At 42.4% G+C, this 13,712-nt stretch overlaps 1 protein-coding gene across 2 annotated transcripts in view; it reads right to left on the bottom strand.

Annotated features, from left to right (window-relative positions):
• The window catches only part of UBXN2B (UBX domain protein 2B), a 28,621-nt gene extending 25,363 nt beyond the window's left edge, over positions 1-3,258 (bottom strand). For both annotated transcript variants that reach the window (XM_019421284.2, XM_019421283.2), the window contains exon 1: positions 3,125-3,258. In XM_019421284.2, the coding sequence (XP_019276829.1) occupies positions 3,125-3,205 (81 nt within the window). In that variant the 5' untranslated portion in view covers positions 3,206-3,258. The remainder of the gene's footprint in view (positions 1-3,124) is intronic.
• Positions 3,259-13,712: the final 10,454 nt, after the last annotated feature.

Raw genomic sequence — 13,712 nt, 5'->3', positions numbered from 1 at the left:
CCTGGAATTCTCAGCCTTAGAGTGACAACTGCCAGAAGGTATAGTTTTTATACAGAAGAACAACATCACCATTACCGGGGAAGCTTTGAAAATGCACATACTCCGGCCCCACGCTGACCCAGTGAGTGAAAAACTCTTGGGGTGGGGGGAGGAGCCTGCAATCTGTGCTATCAAGCCTTCTAGATGATTCTGACACGCACTAAATTGAGAACCAATGATACGGAATACTGATAGCCATCAGGATTAGGATACTTGTGGCAACTGTAACACAGGACCAGACGTTCTTACTCTTTTGCCCACTTACAGAACTCCACTATTTCCCCCAACCCGTCCTAACTCTCGTAAGTACTGAAGTGATCTCTAATCACCCCCGACTCCAATCTATAGGGAAACACAGCACTGAGAACAGAAACCTTTTTTCTTTTGATACGATTCTGGAGGAAAACTGGGACAGAAGCATACAATTAAATATGTTAACCAAGTGTTAAACGCATGTGCGTGTGGATTGATTGAGGGGAACCAGAAGAGAGAAAAGTCTCTGAAAATGTTCAGAAACTTACGAACACTGAGGTTTTTACGGTTAGTATTGTCACTAACAATCCCATCCTAAGCCTTCCCACTGAATGTTTCCCACTTTGGGGGTACAGGAAGGGAGCTAAGATCTGCTCTTGGTTTGTTATCCAGAGGAGATTTTTGCGGTAAGTCAGAGGCTCACAGTGCCGGGAGGCTTTCTGGGGGACAGTCGTCCATGTTTCCTCCTGTGCTAAATGAGGAAATCTCTTCTGATTTAGATGCCAACAAACCCTACACTGCCTGGCAGCTAACATATACATACTTAGGGGTATCTTTTGCGTGTTCCAATTAGTAATACATTACTCTTTTCCTCTACAATATTATGACTCGTAGAACGACCTTTCCAGAAAGAAGTATCTGCTGAAAAGTACACTTAAGAAAGCAGAGCTAGATTAAACAATAACGAGGCAATAAAACAATAATTGATATTAAAGAAACTCATTGGGGAGAAGAACATCATTCTTTTAAACCTACTCTATTTCTTCGTACATCATCACTTTGGTTGTTTTCAGGTTTATTTGCAAGTTCTTCAGATGCTTATTAAATTCTAAAGGAAACATTATCAATACTTAATGTATTTAATATCCACATCACGTTCATAAGATATTAGTTATCCACCTACCAACCTACCAGAAAGTAGATAAGAACAAAAAATCCCTATCCTCTAACTGATGGTGGAGAGGTCGGCATTCTCCAGTGACATTCACCAAAACATCTGTAACCATCAATCATATCAAATCCACTGCATTAGGTCTGTAATCTGCCAAGTATCAGGCAATCATTAACCAAACTTTTCTCATTTTTCACATGAAAAGAAGAAATGGACTGAAGTTAGAGACAGGATATTAAGTTACAGGGTTTTCACTTTAATAGTATTAGAATGGACTAACCAGTTAAAGGTATAGTATTCTCCTCCTTTAAAGAAAAAGGAACCGGGGCGCCTGGGTGGCGCAGTCGGTTAAGCGTCCGACTTCAGCCACGTCACGATCTCGCGGTCCCTGAGTTCGAGCCCCGCGTCAGGCTCTGGGCTGATGGCTCGGAGCCTGGAGCCTGTTTCCGATTCTGTGTCTCCCTCTCTCTCTGCCCCTCCCCCGTTCATGCTCTGTCTCTCTCTGTCCCAAAAATAAAAAAAAATTAAAAAAAAAAAAGTTGAAAAAAAAAAAAAAAGAAAAAGGAACCAAATATTTACCAAGCAAGTATAGAGCCCAAGATACTATGGGAGTGCAGGGAGTGCAGGGGCACTTCATAGACATTTCATTCCTGACACCACCTACATCACCCCTAGATTACAAATAAAGACACTGAGAATCAGAGAGATTAAGACATTTCTGACATTCACAAGTCTACTCAGTGGCAGGGCCGGTTTCCCCCACCATCCCATGTTGCTTCTTAACAAGGGTAGTCTACAACAGAAAAGAAGAAGTAGATGGTAACTACCACTGAATTAATTTACGAGCACTGGGACTATTCCCCATCCAGTTTGTCTTCTAACCTGACACTGAGCTGTCCATTCTCCAAATTCTTCATTTTATGTCCTGCTTAACTTGGCATTCAATCATACTCCGCCTTAAAATGCTATGTTCAACATATTCATATGTTATTTCTGCAACAAATAGATAGAAATGCCTTTTCCTCTTCTATCCCCTTCAAGAGTGGCCAGTACCAACTGTGGATTTGATGTCCTACTCGTCTCTTCATTCTGTGGGGTTTAGCGGAACGATGCATGGCAGGTGGTTCAATACTTGTTCAAAGAAGCAGAACTGAAGGTGTAACTGCATCAGAACTTCTCTACCAACGCAGGCAGATTCCGTGTCATTTACTTCTAATTACACAGCTTATTATGATTGTTTACTTGTTGAATTTGTATCAATGGTCTCATGAGACAGGGAGAAAAAAAGCCTAAATGAGGACAGTAGGGTTAAGTATCTGAGAAAGCGAGATTTGCCCCATTCTTATTTAGGTAACTAATGTCATCATGAAGTTTTAAGCCGCCGTTTCTTATGTGCAATGTTTCACGCACTACAGTTTCTACAACGAGGATGCACAGCCATAGGATGAAATACCTTAGCTCGCCCTTCTAAAAGGGAAAAGCTCCCCGATTAAAAGCAATCATTTTTACACACAAGTAATCCAGACAGAAACAGCCTCCGAGACAAGAAAGATCAAGCCGGCACGTATCATTACTTATAAAGTGACCGCTGATTTCCCGCGGCCACCGGAAAGCTTTCTTCTACAAGAAGTCTCCCGAAGGCGGCACCAACCATTGAGCCACCCCACACGCAATGCCATTTTAAATGTACGGTTGCTTCTTAAATTGCAAATCGGGTGGAGGGGAAAGAGGCGCGGGCACCAGAGCGTTGGGCTGGGGCACCTGTTTCCACGAACACCACTGTCCGCTGCACCGCCCTGGGGAGACCTGCATCGCGGGAGTTACAATTCGGTCCCCAGGCGGGGGCTGGCGAGGGCTCGGCCGCGGCCAGGGGCGGCCACCGAAACGCACCCCGCCGCGCAGCTCCCGCCGCCGCGCCCCGCCCTCGGCCGCTCGCCGCACCTGCAGATCCCGCGCGCTCGGGGGCCGCGGCCCAGAAGACCTCTCCTGTTCCCCCGGATCGGCGCCACCGCCTTCCGCCATCTTGCACCTGCTCACAGGCGCCTGCGCCGACGCGCGTTCCGCGACTTCCGGGCCGGTTGCCCGGCAACCGCGGGAGGGGCGGTGCCTGCGCGCCGCCACCTCCCCAGAGCGTGGGGCGCTCGTCGCCCTTTTCCGGCGCCGTCCCTCCCGGGCCTTAATCCTCTTTTCCTTAAAGGTAGTGGGCATGGAGACCTTTTTCCGCAGGGACGCATCTACGTAAGCCGCGCGCTGTCTCCGCCACGCGCCTGGTGGTGTTGTGGGCCGCCCTACAGGGCGGCGTAGACGTGTAGGTTCTGTTAACTCAACAATGGAAACGTCCTCTGGATGCATTGTCTGTTAAAAATCGCAACCTTGCTTTTCTGGTCTTGGTCAAATTAGCCCATCTTCCCCAGCAAAGACTGGGTGGTATGCTCGCCCCCAGTGCGTGAATCGGTGTTGAGGATGAAGAACACAGTGAAAGTTCTTTGCACGCAGAGCTGGAGACTGCAATACCCTCTTCATTCATCTGAGATGTGTTTAAACTCCTCGTGTCTTATTCCAGACACTTTTATGCCCCCGAGGTGCAAAGGTAGAAAAGAGTAGGCCCCAGTCATTCTAAAACTCACAATCTAGTGGGGAAAAGAGAGATGTAAACAGATAATAAAATGCAATTTGCAATAGAGCTTTGCATTGAGTGGGATGTGGGATGTGAAGGAGAGTATTTTGCTGGTACCTGCCCTGTGCACCCTGCTAGGTGCGCTCCGTGTGTAATCCTGTCTGTCTCTCTGTTCGTTAGGTACTGTTATTATCGTGTTGTACCCAAGGAGACCAGACGATAAATAATGGCTGGATTCACCCTGTTGTAAATGGCAGTCCAGGTACCAAATCCGGTATTGGCGGTTCCAGTATTCGTTTTTTCATACAACATCTGCTCTAGAAATCCCTGGCTCTTGGTTATGTTCCATAGAGCCAAGGACATTTTGGCCGAATCTTACAATTGACTACGGACCAAAAGGGATCACAAGGAATGGCATTGGTTTGAGATGCCATGTTCATGTTGATAAAGTACTACTGAAAGGGCGGGCCTACGCCGGCCAACTCCATCTTGTTCTGTGTCCTTCACCTAGACCACGCCTCCTCCCCTTGAGTAACCTCCCGCTCACCCCTTCAAACTTCCTGATCAAAACACGCCCAGCGACCTGCGGAACAGGACTCCGACCGTTCCCCAGCCAATCAGCTGAGGCCACAGCCATTACCTCACCAACTGCCCCTAGACCCCTATAAAACCTTTGTGCTTTTGAAACTCGCTCTCTCTCCCCAGTATCTCACCGCTGCATCGGTGCACGTAGGGGATTGAGCTCGAGCTAGCTCGAATAAAGGCTCTTTTGCTTTTGCATCGGACTCGGCTCCCTGGTGGTCTTTGGGGATCACGAATTCTGGGCATAACACTACATGGTTGAAGCTTAGGGGAAATGACAAAAGATAGAAATGGGTTGGGTGGGGTACAGATCTAGACTGAAGATGTAGGCTTAGCATAGACAGGTTTTGAAAGATCTTGTCTTAGTGAAGACATTGAACCTTACCTCACGGCCAGTGATTCTCAAATGTTGCTGCACATTAGAGCTCACATTAGAACCCCTTTCCCTCCCCAACTTAACCCCAGAAACTCGAATTTAATTCATATGGGGTGGGACTCAAGCTCATATTTTTTTAAGTTGCTTCCCAAGTGGACTTTGCTTCTGGCCATGACTTTGCACCTGGCACTAGACTTGCTCTTGTTGCAGCCACACGACTCCTGAAACAGAATGCTATGGGTACCAGTGACAGTCACAACAAAGTTTATTGCAATGAGAGGCAAGGCAAACCAATCGGTCGGGACCGACACTCTTGACCAGAGTGTGGTCACAAACAGCCGGGGTACTGAGTTTTTATAGCCGACCACATCGTCTTATTATCACCTGGGAACAGAACAAAGGAATAGTTCCCAGGTGGAAACAGTTCAAACAGGCCCTTGCCCCAATCCAATCAAGCGCTAATCCATCCCTTGATTGATAGGATAAGGCTGTTATCTCAACCTATAGTGTTAAAACAAAGCTGTTATCTCTTAAGGCTACAGGTTAGCCCTACTCTTACACTCTCACTCCCAACAATGAAAAAACTTGACAAAGTACATGAAATAACTGTTTTCAGATATTGAATAACAGGCAGTGCAGGTCTGTGATATCCCAGAGAAGAGAAACAAGCAAGATGAGCTGTGTTTGCTCTGACTTTCTGCCTGGAACTCTCACACAGTGCTGGTAGGAATGGAGAATGGCACAGCCCCTTTGGAAGATCATTTCTTCTAAAGTTGAATATTCAGTTATCATAAGGCTTAGCATTTCCACTCCTAAGATTGACCCAAGAGGAATGAAAACATGTTTACAACAATATTTGTACCCAAATGTCCACGGAAGCTGCATTCATAATAGCTCCGAACTGGAAATAATCCAAATGCCCATCAGCAACTGAATGGGTAACATTTTGATAAAATCATACAGTGGAATGTTACTCAGCAGTAAAAAGGGAGAAAGTATGGACTCACACACCATGGGTGAATCTCAAAGACATCTTGAGTAAAAGAAGCCAGATGCGAAAGAGTAAATATTGTGTGATTTAATGTATATGAAATTCTAGACCAGGCGAAAGTAATCTTTACTGGCAGAAAGCTGGTGGTTGCTTAGGGTTGTCCCTTTGGGGAAGATAAGCCCTGGGAAGGTTGTCTGGAAAAGGGCATATGGGAACTTTCTGAGATGATGGAAATGTTTTATATTTTGACTGCTGTGGTAATTACGCAGGTATATACATTTGTTAAAAACACACTGAACTGCATACTTAAAATAGGCAGGCCTTATTATACGTAAATCATACATTTATAAACTTGGTTGAAAAAATCTCTCCAGATAATTCTGTTCTGTGACCATGGTTGAGAACCACCGATCTGAGGCAACTGGGGGCCACGAAAGGATTTGTGATTCGAAAGATCACAGAGGCATCAGTGTGTAGGATGAAACATTGTTAGGAAATTAGAAGTTTCCTCAGTGGCAGTGAGTACAGAAAGAAGCAATAGTTGGTAGAGATATTAGGGTCAGACCCAATGATGCTGGAGTTTACACAGGAAATACATGGACGGAAGAATAAAGAATGACATTCCAGGTTTTGGTCAGGTGGTTTGAGAAATGGTGCTACCTGCAAATTACTGAGTAGAAAGGCACAAACTTCGACAGAAAGAAGCCATTCTGTTAAGGACATTTTGAATTTGAAATTCATGCGAAACGATACAGTGAAAATACATCACGGAACAATCGCAACTGTGGATGTGGACTCTAGGCGACCAGGAGAGAACGTTGGCGTGGAGACAGATTTGGTGTTGATTGCAGACTAGTGAGAGCAGAGTAGGTGAGGCTTCCCGTGGCAATGTGAAACACGAGAAGCTACGAGGACTGACAATACACGGAAACACCAACACTGAAGGACACAGTGGAGAAAGGAGAGCATTCAAAGTAAACCTAAGGAATAGTCAGGTAGGATGAAGGCGAGAGACTGGAAAAACTAGTGACAGGGTGGTTTCAAGGAAGAGACCAACAGTGTCATCTCCTACGGAAAATTAAGTAAGATTAGGACCAGAAAGTGTCTGCTGGATTAAAGGAAGAGGAGATTGGCGTACCAAAGGTCACTACTAATTTCATACAGAGGAAAATCCATATTTTAGTAGTTTGAGAGTGGCAGCCAGGACAGTGAGGTCTATGTTTTCAATGTACTTAAAGTCAATGGTGTGTAAGAAGTGGCTTAGGCTGGCTTGCGAGAGCCTATTGTTAAATTTTCAGGAATTTTACAAGCAGTTGTAGAACATAACCATTATTAAAAAGTAAATTACATAAACTTACAATGAAGTCATATTAAAAACCAACGTAATGAATACTCAGAAATCATTGTTGCCTAATTATTTGAATACATTTTATTATTTATGCTGTTGAGGTTATTTATACCTCTTGTATCCATATAGTGGAGATACTATGTAAGGGCAAGGTACTGAACTCCTCTTCCTAACTCTATGCATTCAGCAACAGCAAGTGGTGGCTTGAAATTTACCATGATGGGAGTATCACACCTCAGAAATTGACAAATATCGTAAGGAAGGGTTTGATTTATTGTTTTGTTCGCAGTCCACTCTAGATTTAAAAATGTGGTGGAGAGGGGCACCTGGGTGGCTCAGTTAAGGGTATGACTTTGTTTTTTTAATTTTTTAAATGTTTATTTATTTATTTTTGCGAGAGAGATAGCACAAGCGGGGGGAGGGGCAGCGAGAGGGGGAGACAGAATTCGAAGCAGGCTCCAGGTTCTGAGCTGTCAGCGCAGAGCCTGACGTGGGGCTCGAACCCACAAACTGTGAGATCATGACGTGTGCCGAAGTCTGATGCTTAACTGACTAAGCCACGCAGGTGCCCCTGCAATGAAGTTAAGATTTAAAAGTATGCTGTGTCTATAGCTGTTAATAGTATGAAAAGCAAAAAAAAAAAAAAAAGGAAAAAAGAAAAGACCTTTTATTCCAGTATTTGTAAATTATTAGCTTATTAGAGGATTCACAAAAGAAGTTGCTCATGTCATGTCATTGAGTTCCTCCATACGTTTGTGTTGTTTCACTCAAATCTTGTTAACTTCAATAAAAATATCAGCTGACATTCACATGGTCACTTGGAACTCCCCTCTCTTTTAGCTTGTGATGAAAACTATAGTATTTCTTTCCATTCTTCTCCAAAGAGTTATGATTACAAATACCTCACTGCCCTCCATCTTTTATTTTATATTCTCAAAGTGGTTGCGGGGGGGGGGGGGGGGGGTTTCAAGAATCATGACATTTATTCTATGATATAAAATCCAGGAGATTCTGTCTCACACTTGCTTCAACATACAATATGTCTTGTTCCTTGGGGTGCTTAAACTAGAAACGTAATTTTATACCTTGTTATACTTCGTTTTTCCTTCCATTACATGGTAAGATCCTGGAGGCTACAGGCCATTTCTTTATCTCCAGTGCCTTGATGTAGAGCTTGGGACATAATATCAATCTTTAATAAGTGGATGAGTGATTGAGTGAGTGAATGACGGAGGTAGGGATCCATAACTCAAACCGAGATTTGACTCTCTCCAGAGACAGAGCTGCAACTCTGCAAGAAATAACAAGAATTATCAACAGAGATCATCATGTATGGATAGGAAAGACAATAAAATGCAGTCCTATCCATCACGGACTAATAAACTGCATCTCGCTGCGAACTTCCCAACCTAAGTGAAACGCACACTTGGGTAATTTACTTCTGCTGGAATGTAACAAGATCCGAAGTCATTGTAGTATACGACCCTTTAAAACACGTTAATCTTGACTTTTTTGGTGTTTACAGAATATGGAGAATTTTTAGTTGTTGATTATTTCACGTAAACGACAACAATCTACTGGGTTAGGATTTGTCTTCATTCTACAGAATTAATTAAAGACCAGGGAAATAAGCTGATTTTTTTTTTTTTTTTTTTTTTTTTTTTTTTATCACCCAGCTATTAGGTAGCAGAACTAAGTTTTAAATTTAGGTCTATTATGGGCCCCCGGGTGACTCAGTCAGTTAAGTATCTGACTCTTGGTTTCAGCTCAAGTCTTGGTCTCAGGGTTCATGAGATCGAGCCCTATTGTCGGGCTTTGCATTGATAGTGCCAGGCCTGCTTGGGATTCTCTCTTTTCCTTTTTCTCTAGCCCCTTCCTCATGTGTATGCACACACACACACACTCTCTCTCTCAAAGTAAATAAATCAACCATCTTTTAAAAATAAATAAATTCAGGTCTATTAGGTCTAAAGACATGCGTTTCCTTTATGCCATCTGTGGGTCTCCTGGGAGATTTCTTATCAGCTCTTGACATTGGGGATTGCTCCCTTAATGAAATTTCCTCAGGATACTTCTTGGCACTCTCTGCTTACCTACCTGACCTTTCCTTTTGAGCTTCCCCTAACATTTTGCTTTCCGTCCACCCTCTAAATACTGGCATTCCCTAGAATTCTGTTTTTAGCCTTCTTACTTTCTTGCTGTATATGCTTTCGCTATTCAATGTCTCCCAGTCTCGTACCGACTATTCTACACAGAAAATCCTCATTATTTGCAGTGGTCATGTCTATAACGTTGCCAAGAACATTGAATTAGTGAGTACTGAACCATTGCTCCCAGAGGAAATACAAGGTTAGGGTTCTCCAAGCTTCCGATTATATTTTCATCAACCGATTGATATATAACCTTGTTTTCTGTTCCTGTTAAAAGACATCTTATTTAATATACATCGTCGATTCATTAACACTGAACTCACAGCCAATAGCACCATAACTCACGCCTGAATGAAGATTATCTAACACATACATTTCCTCCATTTCCTACAAGGGGCATTACAGCCTTGTACTTATGAACTTGGATTTCGGAATAGCAGTACCGCATTCCACTTGGGGCCCTTTTCGATGACAAAATCATCAACCAAATGCACAAAAATGTAAAAAATGTGACACTAAATAGACCTTGCAAAGGATTTTTGCATACAGCGAAGATCTGAAACAAGAAGGCAGAGGATTGCCGGCTTTGCCCTCAGCTGGGAACATGCTCCTTGAGTAATTGGAGTATTTTGCTTCTGTGTTTATGTCTGCCAATGACCACAAAAGCCCCATGTATATTGACTTGGGGTCACAAATAAATTTTATCGAGTAGGTGAATTTGCAAATATGGAAATGTGAATAGAGGATTGACTGCATTTAGGATTTCCAAATCTATTTTTGTAATACCTAGCTCTTTCCTCTACTCCAGACCTGCATCTCCAATCGTCTTTTCAACCGTAATTTTCATTTGGATGTCTCAAAAACATCGTGTCTCAAACCAAAAACTCTTTTTTTTCCTCCTATAAACCTTCTTTATTAGTTTCGTGTTTATTCCATCACCATTTAGCAAAAGCTACAAATCAGAGTCATTTTAATTCCTCTTTGTTTTACCCACACCATTTATTGTTTACCAAATCTTTTACGTTTGCCCCCAAAATATCTCTTGAGCATGTCTTCTCTTTTCTACCTTTCCACTGACATGATACAAATTCTTTTTCTTTTGAAAACTGAGGTATAACTGACAAATTGAATTGTAAGATATTTAAAGTGTGCACTGTAATGATTTGTTATATGTATACATTATGAACAGATTCCCCTCACTGACTTAATTAACACCCCCATTACCTCACATTTACACACACACACACACACACACACACACACACACACACGGCAAGAACATTTATAAGTGCTATTTTCTTAGCAAATTTTAATTATACAGTAGAGTGTTATCAGTGGTCACTGTGTTATACATTAGATCCTCAGACCTTATTTATCCCGTAGCTGAAAGTTTGTACCTTTTAACTTCCTATTTCCCCTATGGCAGCCAGTTTTCTACTCTCTGTTTCTGTAAGATTGACTTTTGTTTTCAGATTCCACATATAAGTGGTAGCATGTAATACCCAGCTTATTTTACTTATCATAGTGCCCCCAAGGTCCATCTGTGTTGTTACAAAAGGCAGGATTTCCTTCTTTATTAAGAGTGAAGAACTCCAAGACAAGGCAGTGGAATTCATCCGATCAGGGGAGCAAAAATTAAAAAGAATGAAAAGGAGTGAAGCTAGCTTGAGGGAATTATGGGACACCATTCAGCTCACCAATATATGCATTGTGTAGGCTCCCAAAGGACCATCATTTCTTCGAATAAGCATATTTGGTTGGCCAAAGAAAATCATATGGCCATCCCCAACTCAAGGAATTGGGGAAGTACAATCCTATGGTGTGCTTTGAAGAAGTGGAAATCTCAGAGAATAGCACTGACTATTTCAGTGTGATTCATAAAGTACGAACAGGGGAGTATTAAAGAGTTTTCCTGCACTGGTTCTGAAGCACTGGTCCTAAGAGTGAATGGTCTCTTTCATCTAATGCTAAAATTGTGACCAAGATACTATACAGCCGTTGGTTCATAACCCTCCCAGGAACTTCCCAGGTGAAATGTGAAACTGGCCCCCATATGCAGAGGGCAGGGAGAGACCAGACAAAGAGACAGGCCACTCCAGGTTGGTATGGTAGGTGGTGGTTTCACTAAGCAAAAGCAACTTACATATGGCGCTTGTACTGGGCAACAGAATGAATGGATCCCGGCACCCATCATCCAAATCTTGAAAGTTTATTAAGAGGTCTTAACTGGTTTCAGTCATATATACCATGCAGGTGTTGCCAACACCACATCACTGTCTCAAGGCCATGACCTGGGAGCAGCCTCTGGAAGTAGGAGAGGCAAGTCTACCCAGTTTCCCAGCACAGGGAGGAGGCGAGGAACTTTCAAGTGCCCAGTCTAGCTCTTGGGTCAGTTGGTGATCATGTCTTTTTTTTTTTTTTTTATTCCAGTGTAATTAACATAGAGTGTTTTATCCATTTCAGGTGTACAATATAGTGATTCAAAAATTGTATAAATATAATGTATATTGCACATATATATTATATATATATTATATATATATATCGGTCATTTGTATATATATTATATATATAATTATATATTATATTATATGTAATATATAAATTAATATATAATATATATTAATATATAATATATATTATAATATATATTATATATATATATTCAGTGCTCATCAAGATAAGTGTACTCTTAATCCCCTTCACCTATTTTACCCATCCTCCTATCCACCTCCCCCTCTGGCAACAATCTGTTTGTTCTACGTAGTTAAGAGTCTGTTTTTTGGTTTCTCTCTTTCTTTTTTTGCCCCTTTGCTCATTTGTTTTGTTTCTTGAATTTTACATATGAGTGAAATTATATGGTATTCGTCTTTCTCTGACTGACTTATTTCATTTAGCTTTATACCCTCTAGCTCCATCCATGTCGTTGCAAATGGCAAGATTTCATTCTTTAATGGCTGAGTAATATTCTGTTATATATGTGTATACACACACACATATTTATATCTTCAGTATCCATTCATCTATCAATTGATGCTTAGGTTGCTTCCATATCTTGGCTATTGTATACATAGGGGTGCATGTATCCCTGGGAATAAGTGTTTTCATATTATTTGCATAAATACTCAGTAGTGCAATTGCTGGATCATAGGATAGTTCTATTTTTATTTTATTTTATTTTATTTTATTTTATTTTATTTTATTTTATTTTAAGGACCTCCATACTGTTTTGCACAGTGGCTATACCAGTTTGCATTCCCACCAACAGGGCACAAATGTTCCTACTTCTCCACATTTTTGCCAACACTTATTTTTTCTTCTGTTTTTGATTTTAGCCATTCTGACAGGTGTGAGGTGATATCTGACTCTAGTTTTGATTTGCATTTTCCCAATGATGAGTGGTGTTGAGCATCTTTTCAAGTGTTCGTTGGTCATCGGGATGTCTTCTTTAGGAAGAAACAGAAATGTCTATTCAGGAAGAAAACAGAAATGTCTGGTCATGACTTCTACTCATTATGTATTTGGATTGTGTGTGTGTGTGTGTGTGTGTGTGCGCGCGCACGCGTGTGTGTGTGTGTGTGTGTGTGTGTGTGTGTGTGTGTGTGTGTTGAGCTGTATCAGTTCGTTACATATTCTGGATACTAACCCTTTATGGGGTGTATCATTTGCAAGTATCTTCTAGAGGTCATGTCCTTTTGATGACCTTCCCCAACAATAGCTGACTAGGAAATGTAGCTATGGAAAAGATACTTAGTAAATCGGGACAATCATCACTGCAAATTTCCCAGAAAGCTGCTCTCTTTTACCTCTAAAAGCACTGAGATCTTCCCTTATAGCAGTAAAAGATGTTAGTATTGTCCTCAGATAGTGGTTTCAGGATTATGCAAACATTACATCAATCTCACACATGGGCTTTGCAATATCTGTTTTGGCTGTTCAGAGGCATCCCCCCCCTCCCCCCCCCCCCCCCCCAACTTCCCTGTTCTCAGTTGTGTAATGTGTTATCATCTTTGTTAGTGAAGCATTTAGCCGGAGCAAAATGACCATGCAGAGGAAGGGTAAAAACAAAGGAAGAAAGGCGGCCACCAAACTTGTAGCATTGCATTTCTATCCGCCTGTGACTGAAAATAGAGCCATTGAGTACATTCACAGAGGAACTAAACACCCGGTTGAAGGTAGCCAGGCAGCATTCAGTAAAAGAGGCCGTTCCACGACGACAAGACGACACAGAACAGGATGACGCAGCTAGAGCCGCGGAAGACCCGGGGCAGGCCCAAGGCCTCAGCCCTGTCCAGAGGGCGACGCTCAGTCCTGTTGACCAAGTCCCTGCCATTTCAGCCACCCACGTGCCGTCGACCTGCCACAGCGGTGCCTTCGGTGGGCTACAGTGGTGCGGAGGTACTCGTGCTCCTGGGTCTTGGAAAGCAACACCGGGTGGGAGGTTACCCTGCACGGGCTCTGGACC

This window comes from Panthera pardus, unplaced genomic scaffold, assembly GCF_024362965.1.
Source record: "Panthera pardus isolate Hobbes unplaced genomic scaffold, ASM2436296v1 HiC_scaffold_7, whole genome shotgun sequence".
In the NCBI taxonomy this organism is placed as follows: Eukaryota; Metazoa; Chordata; class Mammalia; order Carnivora; family Felidae; genus Panthera; species Panthera pardus.
Note: the sequence above shows the minus strand (reverse complement) of the source record. Positions and strands in the feature narration are given on the sequence as shown.